The sequence below is a fragment of the Thamnophis elegans genome, chromosome 12, assembly GCF_009769535.1.
Source record: "Thamnophis elegans isolate rThaEle1 chromosome 12, rThaEle1.pri, whole genome shotgun sequence".
Taxonomy (NCBI): domain Eukaryota; kingdom Metazoa; phylum Chordata; class Lepidosauria; order Squamata; family Colubridae; genus Thamnophis; species Thamnophis elegans.
In genome coordinates this window covers 4,553,769-4,573,598 of record NC_045552.1, presented here as the reverse complement: position 1 = coordinate 4,573,598, position 19,830 = coordinate 4,553,769, and the positions used below count along the sequence as shown (strand labels likewise).

At 46.9% G+C, this 19,830-nt stretch overlaps 1 protein-coding gene across 4 annotated transcripts in view; it reads right to left on the bottom strand.

Annotated features, from left to right (window-relative positions):
• Positions 1-13,971, bottom strand: part of LIPE (lipase E, hormone sensitive type) — a 32,513-nt gene extending 18,542 nt beyond the window's left edge. For 3 of the 4 annotated variants that reach the window (XM_032228426.1, XM_032228427.1, XM_032228429.1), the window contains exon 1: positions 13,851-13,971. In XM_032228426.1, the coding sequence (XP_032084317.1) occupies positions 13,851-13,938 (88 nt within the window). In that variant the 5' untranslated portion in view covers positions 13,939-13,971. Of the gene's footprint in view, positions 1-297; positions 459-13,850 lie in introns of those variants that run through there. The other variant, XM_032228430.1, reaches the window with a different exon arrangement.
• Between the last annotated feature and the right edge of the window lie 5,859 nt (positions 13,972-19,830).

The following is a 19,830-nucleotide window of genomic DNA, read 5'->3' as shown; positions in this document are numbered from 1 at the left end:
TCTCTCTCTTTTTCTCTCTCTTTTTCTCTCTCTATTTCTCTCCTTCTCTGTGTCTCTCTCTCTTTCTTTCTTTCTCCCTTTCTCTCTTTTCTCTCGCTCTTTCTCTTTTCCCCTTTCTTTCTTTCTTTCTTTCTTTCTTTCTTTCTCTCTTTTTGCCTATCTATCTCTCTTTCTTTCTCTCTTTTTCTCTCTTTCTTTCTTTCTCTCTCTCTCTTTTTGTCTCTTTCTTTCTCTCTCTTTCTCTTTCTTTCTCTCTCTTTCTTTCTCTCCCTCCTTCCCTCCTCTGGATGAACTTACTTTTTTTCCAGAGAAGATCACCTCCTCCAGAGACAGGAATTCTGGGCTAGCAGATCAACCTTCCTCTGAAATGCCATTTCTGGAATACATTAGGCACCAAAGCAGATCTTTAAGGAGAAATCTGGGTACCCAACACAAGGTTTTTTTTGGGGGGGGGGGAACTCAAGGGGAAGTGAGAAGCCCCAAAGATGCTTTTTGAAGAGACAACACTGAGCTGGAGAAGCTTCTTGGGATGAGAAGCAAAACGTCTTCCAAGACAAACCAAGAAAGTCCAGCGGCCTCTTCCAAAAGCATCTTTGGGACAATCAGAACCGGGACGACTAAGAATCGGGGAAGATTTGGAGGCAGGAGGTGTGATCAAAAGGGGGAAACGGTTTGGAAAAGAAATCGAAGCACAATCTGTACAGGAAGTCCTCGACTTACGACCACAATTGAATCCCCCACATTTCTGCTGCTAAGTGAGACGTTGGTTAAGTGAACGTCGCCTCATTTTACAACCTTTTGTGCCACCGTTGCTAAGTGAACCACTGAAGATATTCAGTTGTTAAGTGAAACCGGCTTCCCCATTGACTTCACTTGTCAGACGGGGGGGGGGAGGGCACATGGCACCCCGGGACACTTCAACCGTCATAAATATGAGTCAATTGCCAAGCATCTGGATTTTGATCGCGGGGCCGCGGGAGAAGATACTACAAAGGTCGTAAGTGTGAAAAATGACCGTGAGTCACTATTTTCATTGTATTGTAACTTCGAAGGGTCAGTAAACAAAACATTACAGTGGCATTTCGGTAATAAATAAATTCAGTTCTCTGGGCTAGAGCTGTTGGGGGAATACTGCAGTGGTTCTTAAGTGTGAAAAACGGTCACACTTTTCTCAGGGTTCCACCACAAAACCGCGTTCGACTAAAGCGCGCTCGACGAAACCGCGTAGCTGACATCATCACAGCGCGATGAACGTGACGAACGCTAAAGCTAAAATTAACCCCTAAACCTAAACCTAACCCCCTAAACCTAATCCTAAACCTAACCCTAAACCTAACCCTTAACCTAACCCTAAACCTAACCCTTAACCTAACCCTAACGCTTAACCTAACCCTAAACCTAACCATAACCCTTAACCTAACCCTAACCCTTAACCTAACCCTAAACCTAACCCTAACCCTTAACCTAACCCTAAACCTAACCCTTAACCTAACCCTAACCCTAACCCTTAACCTAACCCTAAACCTAACCGTAACCCTTAACCTAACCCTAAACCTAACCCTTAACCTAACCCTAAACCTAACCCTTAACCTAACCCTAACCCTAACCCTTAACCTAACCCTAAACCTAACCGTAACCCTTAACCTAACCCTAAACCTAACCCTTACCTTAACGTGAATCGGCTTGCTTTCAAAGCGCTATTTAAAGCGCCCTTTTTTCTCCGGTTGCTGTTGTCGCCCTGCTGATGACGTCAGCGACGCGGTTTAATCGGGCGCGCTTTAGTGGAGCGTGGTTTTGTCGTGCCACGTTTTCTCAGTGCCGCTGTAACTTCGAATGGTCATAACAATGAATCGTCGTAAGTCGAGGGCTACCTCTGCCCATCATTCCCTAAAGTAATGCTTTATGTGATTCTTGGGTGGAAGAATTCTTGCCATCAGCAAAACCTCCAAGTCACTCACAGTTTGCAAACGGCTAGCTAGACATTTGCCCCAGATTCTCCTGCACGGAATTTCATTCGAATCCCGTGAAGAACCAGTTCTAAGAAAAGAGGAATTGTGTTCTTTTTCAACACTACACAAACAGGGCCCTTTCTCAACACCTGGCACATTGCCTTGGCTCTTCACCCCCTTATGTTCATGAGTCCTGATCAAACGGAGATGAATCCGCTTTTTAAAGAGGAGCCACGGTGGCGCAGTGGTTAGAGTGCAGCATTGCAGGGCTACTTCTGCTGACTGCCGGCTGCCTGCAATTTGGCGGTTCAAATCTCAACAGGCTCCAGGTTGACTCAGCCTTCTGTCCTTCCGAGATCGGTAAAACGAGGACCCAGATTGTTGGGGGCAAGAGGCTGAATCTTTAAACCGCTTAGAGAGGGCTGCAAAGCACTGTGAAGCGGTATATAAGTCTAAGTGCTAGTGCTATATTAAAGGTAAAGGATGCCCTCGCACATATGTGCTAGTCGTTCCCGACTCTAGGGGGCGGTGTTCAGCTCTGTTTCAAAGCTAAAGAAACAGCGCTGTCCGAAGACGTCTCCGTGGCTGGCATGACTAAACGCCGAAGGCGCACAGAACACTGTTCCCTTCCTACCAAAGGGGGTCCCTATTTTTCTACTTGCATTTTTTACATGCTTTCGAACTGCTAGGTTGGCAGAAGCTGGGACAAGGAACGGGAGCTCACTCCTTTACACGGCGCTAGGGATTTGAACCGCCGAATTGCCGACCTTCTGATCAACGTGGTGGCTCAGTGACTAAGACGCTGAGCTTGTCAATCAGAAAGGTCGGCAGTTTGGTAGTTGAAACCCACCCATAACCCATCTCAGATTGCCAAGACTGAGAAACACTAGTCTAAACCCACTACGGTCTCACACCCAAACTCAGATAGTGTTTTTGCCTTAAAACAGGCCATTATTTGCGATCTTCTGAAAACAACAACATTAGCTCGTGTTTTCTTATCACACCTTCCCAATTTCTCACGCAGGCCTACAGATCAGCAGCTGTTGTTAGTCGTGTTGGATGTTCACTTCCTTCCTTCGGCGTCACAGTGCGTGTAAACTCTTAAAAACACCTCCAAACACAGCCAGCCTCCCAGGAATGGGTGCGATTGTGATGTCAGCGGTGTCGGGCCAATCACCGCCGTGTACAGCCAGGTTCTGTCACACCCTCCCAGGTGACATTCTCACAATTCATGAATGAAAGGGGATGAGCGAACTATCGCATCATCCTTCTCCACTCAAAGCGGGCGCAGCCAGCCGAGCCGATGGGCAGGTTACAACAACAACGTCTCATAACACAACGCTCCAGATCGCCGATTCCTTCGAGCAAGGGAGAGTTACCCAAGCCCCGTGTAACGCAACAGGCGTGTTTTAACCGTAGCACAACCTGTGAAATTCACCTAAGGCGGATTGTCCTCTGAGAGGCACACCGAGTAACGTCGGGTTATCAAGACTTCATCGTTCTTTTTGATTGCTGTTAATTAGCAGACGGATGGCTTGGCATAACTTGTGCGGTGTGGCGTGAACAAATAAGAGGCCTTATCTACGGAGGAAGTATGGCATGCAACACCGCTGGCTTCCTCAGCTATGAAAAGCCACGAGTAGTGAATTCCAAACGCCAGGAAGGAAGGCGTGTAACTAGAGAGCTGTTTTGGTGGAGTGGTCAAGGCACCAGGCTAGATGGTGAGTTCTAGTCCTATCTTAGGCATGAAAGCCAGCTGGGTGACTTTGGACCAACCACCACGAGATGGTGAGTTCTAGTCCTATTTTAGGCATGAAAGCCAGCTGGGTAACTTTGGACCAACCACCAGGAGATGGTGAGTTCTAGTCCTGTCTTGGGCATGAAAGCCAGCTGGGTGACTTTGGACCATCCACCAGGAGACGGTGAGTTCTAGTCCTGTCTTAGGCATGAAAGCCAGCTGGGTGACTTTGGAACAACCACTAGGAGACGGTGAGTTCTAGTCCTGTCTTGGGCATGAAAGCCAGCTGGGTGACTTTGGACCAACCACTAGGAGACGGTGAGTTCTAGTCCTGTCTTGGGCATGAAAGCCAGCTGGGTGACTTTGGACCATCCACCAGGAGACGGTGAGTTCTAGTCCTGCCTTGGGCATGAAAGCCAGCTGGGTGACTTTGGACCAACCACCAGGAGACGGTGAGTTCTAGTCCTGTCTTGGGCATGAAAGCCCGCTAGAGGGACTTTAAGGCCCCCCATCTCTCGGCCCAACCTCGCAGGGTTGTGGCTGTGGAGAAAAGAGGAGGAGGAGGAGGAGGAGGAGGAAGTGTTGGATATATTCGCTGCTTGAGTCATTTGTAAAGATAATAAAAGGCGGGATATAAATAAACAACAGTAATAATGATGCAGACTCTTCCTGGAAGGATGTAACATTACCTTACCAAAGAGGACAGAAATGCAGGCCTCTGCTTTCCTCATTCCCAGGGCATCAGGTATATAAGAAGCAGGAGAGCAACGTGAAATCCCGAGTGGACATTCCAGCCCGCACCGGAGAAACAACAGAACGAACCGAGTTGGGAGGGACCTTGAGAGATCTTCTAGTCCAACCCCCTTTTCTCAAGCAGGAGACCCTCCACCGTTGCAGGTCTCTACCTACCAGAGGTGGCTTCCTACCGGTTCGCACCGGTTCGGTAGAACTGGTTCGTCAAATCTACCGAACCGGTTGGAAGAGGTTCCACCAGTGGAAAGCAGGCCATACCTTTCAAAATTTTTTGAAACCCACCACTGCTACCTACCGTCCAATCTCTACTTCAAAAAAAGCTCCAAGCTTGGAGCATCCCCCCCTAAAAAAAACGTCCTGGAAGGCAAGCCATTGGGCTGATTAATTGTTCTAAGGACCCCCGCAACCCACACACACTTCTGTTCTGAGAAAATTACCCATTGCCCCAAACTGACACACACACACACACACATCCACGGGGACAAATTCCTCCCGTGCCTGGCAGTTCCTTCCCCAAGAAGTGGAATTTGGAATGGGGTTGAGTCACTCCTTCGGCAGCTGGGAGAAAACAACATCTTGGGGAATTGGGGGAAACTCAGCTGGTGTGTGTGTGTGTGTTGGGGGGGATTAGGGCAGGGGCCGTAAACAACAAGGGGGGGGGCAGTAGGGGAGAGAGCAAGGAACGGGCTGATATGGAAGAGGTTCCACAGCTTTGAAGGGGAAGAGGACGGAGTTGGGACACCGAGAGAATACAGACGTTAAGCCAATCCTTCCCCTGTTCTCAAAGCCGGAGACCCTTTGCCCTCCGCCGTCGGAGAAGGGAAGGAGAACAAATAAGGGGAAAGCTGGGCAAACCAATAGCATATGGCTAGTCCTGGACTTACAGCCATTTGTTTACTGACCGTTCGAAGTTACAACAGGACGGAAGACTGTGACGACTGTTTTTTCAGGCTTACGATCAAGAAAGGGGAAATTTGCAGCTCCGGGTTGAAATGAGAGGTCCTGGGTGCTCTCTGAGGCTGGGTGGTTTTCTCACGGACGTTTCATCACCCAACTGGGTAACGTCACCAGTGCTGGAATGGAGTGGGGTTTGCGGAGAGGAGGAGGAGGAGGAGGAGGAGGAGGAGGAGGAGGAGGAGGAGGAGGAGGAGAAGGAGGAGGAGGAGGAGGAAGACTATAGGGTCCTTTGTTCTCCCTGAACTTGATGTTTTTCTCACAGATGTTTTATCACCCAACTAGGTAACGTCATCTGTGCTGGAATGGTGGGGTTTGCGGAGAGGAGGAGGAGGAGGAGGAGGAGGAGGAGGAGGAGGAGGAGGAAGAGTAAGAGGAAGAAGAATAGGGTCCTTTGTGCTCTGAGCTTGGTGGTGGTTTTCTCACGGACGTTTCATCACCCAACTAGGTAACATCATCAGTGCTGGAATGGAGTGGGATTTGCGGAGAGGAGGAGGAGGAAGAGGAAGAAACTATAGAGTCCTTTGTGCTCTCTGAACTTGATGTTTTTCTCACAGACGTTTTATCACACAACTAGGTAACATCATCAGTGCTGGAATGGAGTGGGATTTACGAGGAGGAGGAGGAGGAGGAGGAGGAGGAGGAGGAAACTCTAGAGTCCTTTGTGCTCTCTGAACTTGATGTTTTTCTCACAGACGTTTTATCACCCAACTGTGTAACATCATCAGTGCTGGTATTAGCTTGTTCTAGCACTGATGATGTTACCTAGTTGGGTGATAAAACATCTGCAAGAACACAGAGAGCGCCAAGGACCCCATACTTACGACCATGGCAGCATCCCTGTGGCCGCGTGATCAAAATTCAGACGCTTGGCCACCGACACCTACTTATGACAGGTTGCAATGTTGTGTGTGTATCTGTATCTCTGTGTGTCCCCCGTCATCACCTTTTGTGGCCTTCTGACGGGCAAAATCAACAGAGAAACCAGATTCCACTTACTTAACAACCAGGTTGCTAACTTTACAGCTACAGTGCTTCCCTTCACAACGGCGGCAAGAGGGGGCAAAAAACTCACTTCATCCCTGTCTTGCTTAGCAACGGAGACATTGGGCTCAACTATGGGTCGCAAGTCGAGGACCACTTGTATTTTGGGTCAGGGATCGAGGCGCTGTGTCGGGTCCAGCCAGCCAGTCATTCTCTGTCCCCCCCTGCCATCCAGGGGTGGGTTGCTGCCGGGAAACCCATGTCGCACTGACCAGGGAACCAGTTCAGAGGTGTGGCAGGCTTGGGTTGCTGCTGGTTCCAGTGACGCAGGCTGGCACACCACTATCGGTTTTTGCCGAACTGGTAGGAACCCACCTCTGCCCCCATCCCATCCCGCCTCATCCTGGTCCGGTTACACAAAGCAAAAAGAGCATCAGCCCTCCTCTGTCTCAACCCGTTTTCCTTTTCTTTTTTAATTAACAAATATGTAAAATACACACACACACACACACACACACACAAAACCTAGACCAACTCTTCAACTTAGCAACTTGAAGATGTCTGGACTTCAACTCCCAGAATTCCCCAGCCAGCGAATGCTGGCTGGGGAATTCTGGGAGTTGAAGCCCGGACATCTTTAAGTTGCCAAGGTTGAGAAACACTGACCTAGACGTACACCACATTTACACAATACAATACGGGCAGGCGCTTCCTATTCTTTCTAACAGCAATTGTCAATCGATACCGCTCACCTTATATTATTTCCCCTTGTCTTGCATTTCATTTGGATCTCACCCTTCTTAACCCTCTTATTTTACTCGTAACTATTATTTTTGGAATTTTGTTATCATTGATTCTTGTTTCTTTCCTCCATCCACCTATACCATTGATCCCATATCTGGTAGAATTCTGATTCTTCTTTTCCCTGGATTTCTTTAGTTAGTTTGTCCATTTCGGCACAGTCCATAACCTTTCTTATTATTTCATCTTCGCTTGGGATTAATTTGTTTTTCCATTTCTGGGCAAAGGCAATCCTTGCCGCCGTAATTATATGTAGTATTAAATACTGGATTTCTTTTTTTTTTTTTTGTATTTCGCAGACATTATTCCTAATAAAAAAAACTTCAGGTTGGCATTAGCCCGTTGTTCTTTAATCCCCGGCTTCAATTAGGAGGCCTCGGATAGCAAAGGAGATGCCCACGAGGGCAGCTGTGCCAGGCACTCAGCGTACAAACCCTCCTTTGTGGGTTGCCAGCTGGGGCACCAAGCTCCACTCCCCCCCCAAGAGCATTCAAAGAAAAACAAGGCATAATAGAAAGGGAATACGCAGGTTTCTGCTCTCCGCTCTTTGAAAACGTAGTACTTGGACCAAAATAATAAGCGAAACAGAACATATCTTAAAGATCACTCAAATGAGAGATATAAACGAGACTGGGAAAAATGGATTGACTATATACAAAATAAACACGGGACCAAGAAATTCCAGTTAGCCTATGCTGAAGATCAGGAACGATTTAAATTGTTTAAAGTTAACTCAGCAAGAAGAAGCTAAGATCAATGTAGAGATGTTATTAATTTCTTTATTTCTTGACTATATACAAAATAAACATGGGACCAAGAAATTCCAGTTAGCCTATGCTAAAGATCAGGAACGATTTAAATTGTTTAAAGTTAGCTTAGTAAGAAGAAGCTAAGATCAATGTAGAGATGTTATTAATTTCTTTATTTCTTGACTATATACAAAATAAACACGGGACCAAGAAATTCCAGTTAGCCTATGTTGAAGATCAGGAATGATTTAAATTGCTTAAAGTTAGCTCAGCAAGAAGAAGCTAAGATCAATGTAGAGATGTTATTAATTTCTTTATTTCTTGACTATATACAAAATAAATACGGGACCAAGAAATTCCAGTTAGCCTATGCTGAAGATCAGGAATGATTTAAATTGTTTAAAGTTACCTTAGCAAGAAGAAGCTAAGATCAATGTAGAGATGTTATTAATTTCTTTATTTCTTGACTATATACAAAATAAATACGGGACCGAGAAATTCCAGTTAGCCTATGCTGAAGATCAGGAATGATTTAAATTGTTTAAAGTTACCTTAGCAAGAAGAAGCTAAGATCAATGTAGAGATGTTATTAATTTCTTTATTTCTTTTTTTCTCAATAGATTTTAGACTGTGTTTGTTAAAAATTTATACCGTGTACGGGTTCTGGGAAGTCTGGGGGGGGGGGAAGGAGGAGGGGGGTTGGGGGGTCGGGTGGAGGGAGGGATATACATCAGGCTAGACACGATGTGTTAGATCTCAATGCAATGTGACTTCACATGTATACTGTTTTTCTCTAATTTTTCTTTAAAAATAGGATAAGCCAAGTATATTGACATATAGTGGAAATACACCAAGTGGTGGAGGAGTAGGAAAGAAGAAAGGTGGGCAGAGAGGGATGGGAGAGAGGGTGGGGGGGAAGGTGAGGAGGAAGGGGGGGAGTGGATGTGGAGAGAGGAGTGGTAGAGGGTGCGTGGAAGTAGGGTAGAGGGGGATGATGGAGGGAAGATAGAAAGTTGGAGGGTGGTGGAAGAAAGAAGTGTACGGAGAACGGAAGAGGTATATTGGGTTTTTATTTTCTGGGGCATTGTCGACAAGAGGAATTGATGCAATTACTGTCTAATACTGTATGGGGTATACATGTGAGTGTATGAAAATGAAAATATACTAAAACATCTTAAACAACAACACCAACAATAAAATGATGTTTCTAACAAGGAAAAAAAAAATAAGCGAAACAGAGCAGGTAACTTTAGCGGCACCTGCGGGGCAGCGCGCGGCTTACCCGATACACACTTAAGCCGGTCCGCAACACTACAGCGGAGACGGACGAAGCTTGCAAAAACGCGAGGGGCGGATGGCGGAGGGGAAAGAAAAGGGGGAATTAAGGCTTTGCAACAGCACCATTGCCAATTTGCCAGGTCAAGTTGCAAATCGAAAACAGAAACACAAACAAAACTTGCCAGCCCTGACGGGTGAGGACGACAGAAATGACAAGTGAAAAACAAATGCTGAAGGAAGTTGGCACCACTCCGGGTTTCCCCCACCCTGTTTTTTTTTCCAGCATTATTATTATTTTTTTGTTCTGGGATAGAGTGCTTATTACAGTTGCTCGTGTTAAAAAATGTGGGTTACTAGAGAGCAAGAATCTGCAGACGTGGCGACGGGAAGACTTGGGGGCTTCAACTCCCAGAATTCCCCTGCCAGCCATACTGGGAGTTGACGTCCCCCCCCAAGTCTTAAAGTTGCCAGAGACTCCCTGATATAGAAGAAATTGCTGTTCTGATGCAGACTTCCCAAGAACATGAAAGACGAAAACCCCTTTTATTAATTGACTGTGAATTCTGCTCATTCACATCCAGCGAAGTCTTTCAAGGGAGGATTTACGGTCACAGACCTTATCTGGCTTGGGAGGATTTACAGTCACAGACCTTATCTGGCTTGGAGAGCTGCCAGGCCGATATCTGCAAAACTTGGCAAGGTGTCTCCGAGAGTCACGAACCAATTAAGCGAATTGTCTCCTGCAAACTCCACTCCCCTTTCGCTCCTCTTTTATTTCCTCTGGGAGGGGCCATTCACCTGTGGCCTTACTCCCAAATCAACCCCTGTTCTTTTGCTGTTCCCTTCCTCTGGCAACTCTGCGCATTCGCACACTGGGAACAGGCTCCATATATTCATCTGCCTCACTGCTGTCTGACTCTGAAGGCAGCTGATAACTGACATACGGCTCTGTCCCCCTCTCTGCCTCCGACACAGAGCCCTCATCCGAGCCTTCCCCAGACTCCAGGACTGGCCCATCTTCCTCCCCAACCTCCTCACCGTCCGAATCTGCTGCCAGCTCTGCTGGCCACTGGTGGCCCATAACACTCTCCAGGAAATTAAGACATCATTGAAATGGAAGGCTTAGAGAGAGAGGGGCATCTTTCTGAATTTTGACGGAGAGAGAAAAATATACCAGATTATCTCTTACTATGTCAAGGGCAGCAAAGAAGTTGAAAAAACCCGATTCATTAAACAGCAGCGCGAAGTTACGCTTGGATGGAGTAACAGAGATTGTGGCAATCTTGATGTATTTGCAGTTGGCTGTCCTAAGTAAGACAGTAGCGATTTCTCAAGGAACAACAAAATGCTGCACCCTTACACATCAGAAGAGGATTGACTTCTCTCCCAGCTAATAATGTTATCCGAAAGCGTATGAATTAAGCAGGAGTATCGCTGTCTAATAAGACAAGATTAAAGGGAATTTTGTGGTTAGTTGGCCTAGGGATATTTTGGTTATGCAATTGGGTTATTTGTCTGGCCATTATTTCTTGCGCAAGGAGACAGTTTTTCTTGCTCAAAACCAGTTAACAATAGATTGATAGCTTGACGCTAATTAATTTTGTTGATAGGCAAACGAAGCACCAAGGAATTCAGCAAAAGTTGGAGGGAAGGAAGATGCGAGGTACAAGGGTGGGGGGAGATTTTTTAAAAAGGCATTAATCTTCTTTCCCCCATTCCTTTTCCTTCCCTTAATTTCCTATTTCTATTTTTTTCTTCGTATTTTATATAATGACATCAGTATAATGAAATTAATATAATAAACAAAAAGGAGGAATTGTAAAAGTTGAAACTCTGGGGCATTCTCATCCCACAGCCATTTTTGTTCAAAATATTAAGAGCAAGCATGAAGGGATTCAAGATCCTTCAACCCTGCAATATTTATGGTGCAATCCTATGTAGGGAAGAGTTCTATTAACTCAGAGCTTGATCCAACTTAAGCAGGCTTACAAAGATCAAAAGTATTCTGGGTGGAAAATTTGAGAAAAGCAACTTATCCTCTAAGTAACGCGCAACTACTTCGGGAGTTCAACCCCATTTCAGAATTTGAAGGTTTAACTGTAAGGAGCCTAAGCTTTCCAAAGATGCTTTTCAAAAATCAACTGGACTTCCTTGATTCGCCCCCCCCGCCCCCTCTTCTGAAGAACCGAAGAAGCTTCTTGGAGGAGAAGCGAAATGTTTTCAAGAAAGTCCAAGTTGCCTTTTGGAAAAGAAAAGGAAAAAAAAAAAAAACACTTATGGGAAAACCATGGACCTGGGTGAATGAGGATCTCCACAGACAATCCTAAACCTCAACATCAGGTTGTAAAACACGTAAGCAATCTGTGGATTTTCAACGATTGTGAAATAAGCACAGAAACCATAGGGAGCTGCGCTACAAATCACTCCACAATTCTCAGCACATTAAAAAAATAAAATCTGGCCTCTTTCCTCATGTTTTATAGCCATTGGCCAAACTTTCAGAAGCCTGCAAACTACCCGCGTCACTTGATGCAGCCTAAAAGAATAACTCACTGATTTATACGTAAACTAGCAAGCTATATTTGTGCTGGCGGTGGCCTTCAGGAATCTTTCCAGTTAAGTAATTTTGACAGCTATCATCCCACTGCCTTGGTTGGTGCAGCGCCGTCATGATAAAATGTTGGTCCTGTTACACGGTTGTACCACAAAACCGCGGACGACAAAATCGCGGTCGACGAAAGCGCGTATGTGACGTCATCACAGCGCGACGAAAAAGATCGAAAAATGTAAAAATAAAGCTAAAACCTTCCCCTAACCCCCCCAAACCTAACCCTAAACCTAACCCTAAACGTAACCCTTAACCTAACCCTAAACCTAACCCTAAACCTAACCCTAAACCTAACCCTAAATCTAACCCTTCACCTAACCCTAAACCTAACCCTAAACCTAACCCTAAACCTAACCCTAAACCTAACCCTAAACCTAACCCTTAACCTAACCCTAAACCTAACCCTAAACCTAACCCTTAACGTAACGAAAAACCTAACGCTAACCCTTAACCTAACGCTAAACGTAACGCTAACGCTCTAACCCTAACCCTAACCCTTAACCTAACCCTAACCCTAACCCTTAACCTAACCCTTACCTTTATGTGAATCGGCTTGCTGTAATTTAATTTTTATTTCAATTTTTCGATCTTTTCCGTCGCGTTGTGATGACGTCACATACGCGATTTCGTCGACCGCGCTTTTGTGGAACGCGCTTTTGACGGGTCACGCTGTTACACAGCTTCAGTAACTGGCAAGGATGATGGGATCTGTGATCCGAAACATCAAAACGGCCCGTTGATGTCTGCAAGGAGTAGAAATCCTTGCCTTCCCCAACATCCAGTCAGAGCTGAAGAAGCTTCTTGGTTGAGAAGCGAAATGTCTTCAAAAGAAAAAAAAAACCAGAAAGTCCAGTTGCCTCTTGAAAAAAAAAGCATCTTTGGGACAGCCATGACCTGGATGTTTGAGAATAGACAGCCAGCTGATGTATTACAGGATGAATTACTCAATCATTTACCGGTATATCCGTGTTTCTCAATTTGGGCCATTTTGAGATGCGCGGACTTCAACGCCCAGAATTCCCCAGCCAAGCTTTTGAGAAAAAAACTGATTCACACTCATTGACTCTGGATTTGCTAAGTGAAACACCTAGAAACTTATGAACCGAGTCTGATACACCTTGGAGGAATCATGCTGGGGAAAATGGACTTCCTGAATCAGCAGTCCCGGGGCACCTTCTATCCCACGGGTGGTTATCTTTATGACCCGTGGACTTCAATTCCCAAAATTCCTGAGCCAGCATGGCTAGCTTGGGAATTCTGGGAGTTGAAGTCTGTCAGTTCCACCCTAGAACCCCTGTTCTAGCCCAGTGTTTCTCAACCTTGGCAACTTGAAGATGTCCGGACTTCAACTCCCAGAATTCCCCAGCCAGCATTCGCTGGCTGGGGAATTCTGGGAGTTGAAGTCCGGACATCTTCAAGTTGCCAAGGTTGAGAAACACTGTTCTAGCCTCTGCTCCTTTCTAGGAAAGCTCAGTGTCGGGGGCCCAGGCGTCCCCTAGATCCTTTAGATCACATCCCCCAGAATCCCCGCTGCTTGATTTTGCAAGCAGGGGATTATGGGAGCTGTAGTCCCTAAAAGAACACCCACCCACCCCAGAAGATCAGCGCGCATCTTCACACCTTTTATGCCCACCATGATTTCCCTCCCTCCAATCCTCCTTCCCCAAACGTGCTGTCCTAAAGAGGCTCATCTCCTTCCATCTGCATCACCCCCCAGGACCACAATTCCCAGAATCCCCCAGAAAAGTTCCTCGAAGGGCATAGAGTCGCGCCAGGCTCACTTCAGCGAATAAGCCTGCCCTGATTTCTTTCTCCCACCGTGTTTGGACGACCACCACCTTCCAAAGTCACTAGTTCCCGTACTTCCCTGGAAGCGGTCCAGCTGTCAAAGTCCCACCCCCCCTCCCTCCCTCGTCAATGGAACCGTCCGAACCGCGGACCGCGGCTCACAAGGCGGGCCGTCCCATTCCTCTTTTGGGGGGGGGTGTTATTATAGCTGCTCGCCCGCCCGTCCCGCTCCTTCGCCTTCTACTCACCCAATGGGGCTGCCGTCCACCTCTGCCCACAGGTGTCCTTTTTACGGACCGGTTTCCGCCTCAACCCGAACATTCGGAAGCGCCACATGACAGCCGCGCACCAATGGGCGGAGTCGCCGCGGGGGCCCCTTTGGAACGTCACCCCGCCAGTTCTCTTGAAGACGGCGTTCTGATCCCGCCCCCTCTGTTTTTTTTTTTTTGGCCGCCGTTCTTAAAGGGGCCGCGCGTCCCCCCGGCTTCTGCGGAGAAAAAGCGATGCTTTAAAGTGAGCTTCGGGGTTGGATTTCATTTGGGTTGACCGCAGGCGGGTTTGCGGTCTGCGCTGCCTATTGCATCTCCGTGACTCAATTTTATGTCGAAATTCTAATATGAAAGAGCTGGGGTAGGAAGCCCTGCCCAGTTTAAGATGGGTGGACTTCAACTCCCAGAATCCCCCAGCCAGCAGGGTGATTTGCAACAACCTGGCTGGGGGATTCTGGGTATTGAAGTCCACCCAATTTAGAGCATGCTGGCTGGGGGACTCTGGGAGTTGAAGTCCACTTGATTTGCAACAACCTGGCTGGGGGATTCTGAGTATTGAAGTCCACCCAATTTAAAGGATGCTGGCTGGGGGATTCTGGGAGTTGAAGTCCACCCGATTTGCAACAACATGGCTGGGGGATTCTGGGTATTGAAGTCCACCCAATTTAAAGCATGCTGGCTGGGGGATTCTGGGAGTTGAAGTCCACCCGATTTGCAACAACCTGGCTGGTGGATTCTGAGTATTGAAGTCCACCCAATTTAAAGCATGCTGGCTGGGGGATTCTGGGAGTTGAAGTCCACCCGATTTGCAACAACATGGATGGGGGATTCTGGGTATTGAAGTCCACCCAATTTAAAGCATGCTGGCTGGGGGATTCTGGGAGTTGAAGTCCACCCGATTTGCAACAACCTGGCTGGTGGATTCTGAGTATTGAAGTCCACCCAATTTAGAGCATGCTGGCTGGGGGACTCTGGGAGTTGAAGTCCACTTGATTTGCAACAACCTGGCTGGGGGATTCTGGGTGTTGAAGTCCACCCAACTTGAAGCATGCTGGCTGGGGGATTCTGGGAGTTGAAGTCCACTTGATTTGCAGCAACCTGGCTGGTGGATTCTGGGTATTGAAGTCCACCCAATTTAAAGCATGCTGGCTGGTGGATTCTGGGAGTTGAAGTCCACCCGATTTGCAACAACCTGGCTGGTGGATTCTGGGAGTTGAAGTCCACCCGATTTGCAACAACCTGGCTGGTGGATTCTGGGAGTTGAAGTCCACCCGATTTGCAACAACCTGGCTGGTGGATTCTGGGAGTTGAAGTCCACCCGATTTGCAACAACATGGCTGGGGGATTCTGGGTATTGAAGTCCACCCAATTTAAAGCATTTTGGCTGGGGGATTCTGGGTGTTGAAGTCCACCCAATTTAAAGCATGCTGGCTGGTGGATTCTGGGAGTTGAAGTCCACCCGATTTGCAACAACCTGGCTGGTGGATTCTGGGAGTTGAAGTCCACCCGATTTGCAACAACCTGGCTGGGGGATTCTGAGTATTGAAGTCCACCCAATTTAAAGCATGCTGGCTGGGGGATTCTGGGAGTTGAAGTCCACCTGCTTTGCAACAACATGGCTGGTGGATTCTGGGTATTGAAGTCCACCCAATTTAAAACATGTTGGCTGGGGGATTCTGGGTGTTGAAGTCCACCCAACTTAAAGCATGCTGGCTGGTGGATTCTGGGAGTTGAAGTCTACTCGATTTGCAACAATCTGGCTGGGGAATTCTGGGTGTTGAAGTTCCCCCAATTTAAAACAACATGGCTGGGAAGTTCTGGGAGTAGAGGTTCATGCATTTTAAGCAAACTGGGGAATTCTGGGAATTGAAATCCACCCATCTTAAACCAAGCTGGCGGGTGGATTCTGGGAATTGAAGTCCACCCAACTTAAAGCAAGCTAGTTGGGGAGTTCTGGGAGTTGAAGTCCACCGATATTAAAGTTGCCAAGTTTGGAAAACCCGGGGGGTAAAAGATGGCAATATTGCAACCTCCCTCAGAAGGCCGTTTCGCCTGCAAATAATCAGAACTGGCATATTTTCTGCGCAATCAAGTTTATTAAGAAACAGAAGCTTTTGTGAGCTCCAACTCATGGAATTGTAGGAAGTCACCCCTCTCCTAGAAGAATGAAATGTCCTAGGAAATATTAAAAAGGCAGAATATTTCCCTGGATAAGAAATGGAGAAACATGTATTGAGGCAGGAAACAGCTTTTTAAGAAAGCATAATAGAATAATTGAAATGAATTAAGTAATTTAATATGTGTGAGTCCGAAAAGGTGCAACAATTTTTGCTCTTGTTGCCAAACACTAATACCATCTTCCTCTCTGCCTGGTTTCTCCGAACATGCCAAAACTTGTTGTTGATAAACCAAACATTTTCTGGGTTATCGTAGCCATCTAGCTTCTATACAGCTTTCTTGGCAGTGAAAGGTTATATTTTGTAATTAAAAAAATAAATAAATGAGATCGTATCCTTAGCTTTCACAGGAATGTAGGGACGCAGGAAGAATTAGCCGGTGTGTGGCTATGGTGTCCACCTACACACAGGAAAAGAAAAAAGGACAATAAACATCAAACCGGTTTTTAAATGCATCTGTTTCTCAAAAGGACCCATGTGCCACATCCAGGCAAAAAATGCTTCTTGAAGATGCCATCTATTTCCAGGTGTTTGGTTTGGTTTTTTCACGAAGCGTTGAGCTGGGATTTCCTTTCCTTTCCTGGTCATATTTGTTAAGAACTAAGATTTTTGGGAGAAAGATCAGCAACCTCAGATATGCAGGTTATACCACTCTCCTGGCAGAAAGTGAAGAGGAACTAAAGAGCCTCTTGATGTGGGTGAAGAAGGAGAGTGCAAAAGTTGGCTTGAAACTCAACATTAAGAAAACTAAGATCATGGCATCCGTCCCTCTCAATTCCTGGCAAATAGACGGGGAAGAAATGGAGGTAGTGACAGATTTTATTTTCCTGGGCTCCAAGATCACCGCAGATGGGGACTGCAGCCAAGAAATCAAAAGAGGCTTGCTCCTGGGGAAGGAAAGCGATGGCAAATCTAGACAGCATCCTAAAAAGCAGAGACATCACCCTGCCAACAAAAGTACGTTTAGTCAAGGCTATGATCTTCCCAGTTGCAATGGATGGCTGTGGAAGGCTGGACCATAAGGAAGGCTGAGCGCCAAAGAATGGAGGCCTTTGAACTCTGGTGCCGGAGAAGACTCCTGCATTGAGTCCCTTGGACTGCAAGGCCATCCAACCGGTCAGTCCTAGAGGAGATCAACCCTGACTGCTCTTTGGAAGGCCAGATCCTGAAGAGGAAACTCAAAGACTTTGGCCACCTAATGAGAAGGAAGGACTCCCTGGAGAAGAGCCTTGTGCTGGGAACGATGGAGGGCAAAAGAAGAAAGGGACGACAGAGAATGAGGTGGCTGGATGGAGTCACCAAAGCAGTCGGCGTGAGCTTCGATGGACTCCAGAGGATGGTAGAGGACAGGAAGGCCTGGAGGGACGTTGTCCATGGGGTCGTGATGGGTGGGACGTGACTTTGCAACTAACAACCACATATTTGTTCAATGAGCTGTAAAGCTTTTCTGTCCCAACTTCATAATTCACGCCAACCTTTGCTGTAAATCAGGATAAACAGTAAGCTGGATGGAAAGAGGCTTTGTATATAGACAGACATAATGAGGTTAAAGGAGGTAAAGGAGAATTGAAGGGAGTATCTCCCAATGTAATTGGACGGAGTCACCAATATTCTTACAGACACTTTCTTTTCCTAAGGAGAGAACTAAACTAAACTAATTACGGTAACTAACAAGAGTAGCAACCTAGAACTAAGGATTAAATTTCCTGACAGTTAGAACAATTGTGGGACGACTTTCCTCCAGTAGTTGTGAATGCTCCAACACTGGAGGTTTTTAAGAAGAGATTGGATAACCATTTGTCTGAAGTGGTGTAGGGTTTCCTACTTGAGCAGGGGGGGTTAGACTAGAAGACCTCCAAGGTCCCTTCCAACTCTGAATTGATTGAATTGGGTATGTCTAGTTTAATGAAAAGGAGGACTAGGGGGTGACATGATAGCAGTCTTCCAATATCTCAGGGGTTGCCCCAAAGAAGAGGGAGTCAAACTATTCTCCAAAGCACCTGAGGGGAGAACAAGAAGCAATGGGTGGAAACTAATCAAGGAGAGAAGCAACTTAGAATTAAGGAGAAATTTCCTGACAGTTAGAACAATGAACCAGTGGAGCAGCTTGCCACCAGAAGCTGTGGGTGCTCCATCACTGGAGACTTTTAAGAAGAAGAGACTGGACATCCATTTGCCTGAAATAGTACTGGTAGTCCTCCACTTACAACAGTTCATTTAGTGACCATTCAAAGTTGCAACGGTACTGAAAACAGTGACTTATACTTTTCACACTTATGACTGCCGCATCCCCACGGTCATGTGATTTACATTGGGATGCTTGACAACTGGTTCATAGTTATGACGGTTGCAGTGTCCTGGGCTCACGTGATCACCTTTTGCCGCCTTCTGAGCAGCAAAGTCAAGGGGAAAGCCAAATTCACTTAGCAACAGTGTTCCTAATTTAACAACTGCAGTGATTCACTTAGCAATTGTGGCAAGAAAAGTGGCAAAATGGTGCAAAGCTCACGCCACAAATTTCCCACTAACCTCCACTAGGCCGATACGATCCCATAGATTAGGCCTCCTCCGAGTTCCATCAGCCGGCCAATGTCGGCTGGCAACTACCCGGAGGAGAGCCTTCTCGGTGGCTGCTCCGACCCTCTGGAACGAACTCCCCGTGGAGATTCGTACCCTCACCACCCTCCAGACCTTCTGCGTCGCCCTTAAGTCCTGGCTGTCCCGACAGGCCTGGGGCTAAAGATTTCAACCCCACTCGAATTGTATGACTGTTGTGTTTTTAATGATGTATTGTTTTTTTATGTTATGACTTATTTGTCCTCCCTTCCCTTGAGTTGTGAGCCGCCCTGAGTCCCCCCAGGGAAAAGGGCGGCATACAAATAAAGCATCTCTCAATCTCAACTTACCAATATTTATTTATTTATTTTATTATTTATTAAATCGATTTATAGGCCGCCCAATCCTGGAGGACTCCGGGCGGCTTACACCGAAGAAAGAATAATAATAAAAAAATGACAATAAAAAACATGTTAAAAACAACACACCTACATTCGTTACGGGGCTGGATCTCAACAGTGAGGTCAACAGTCCCAGGCCTGCCAGAATAGCCAGGTTTTCGCAGCTTTTCGGAAGGCCATGAGAGTGAGCAAGGTCCGGATTTCTGGGGGTAGTTCGTTCCAAAGGGTCGGAGCAGCCACAGAGAAGGCTCTCCTCCGGGGAGCCGCCAGCTGGCATTGTCTGGCTGACGGCATCTGAAGGAGGCCCACCCTGTGGGATCTCATCGGCCGTTGGGAGGAATGTGGCAGTAGGCGGTCTTGGAGGTATGCTGGCCCTAAGCCATGTAGGGCTTTAAAGGTAATAACCAACACCTTGAATTGCATCCGGAGACCAATAGGTAGCCAGTGCAGCTCGCGGAGGATCGGTGTGACGTGGGTGTACCTAGGTACACCCAATATCGCTCGCGCGGCTGCATTCTGGACTAGTTGCAGTCTCCGAACACTCTTCAAGGGTAGCCCCATGTAGAGCGCGTTGCAGTAATCCAGCCTTGAGGTGACTAGGGCGTGAGTGACCATTTGGAGTGCCTCCCGATCCAAGTAGGGCCGCAATTGATGCACCAGGCGAACCTGGGCAAAGGCCCCCCTGGTCACAGCCGACAAATGGTATTCTAAAGTCAGCTGTGAATTCAGGAGGACTCCCAAATTGCGGGCCCTCTCTGAGGGGTGTAAGTTTTCACCCCTCAGGATCTGGACTGTCCTTTGGAGGCAACATCCATGTAAATTCAG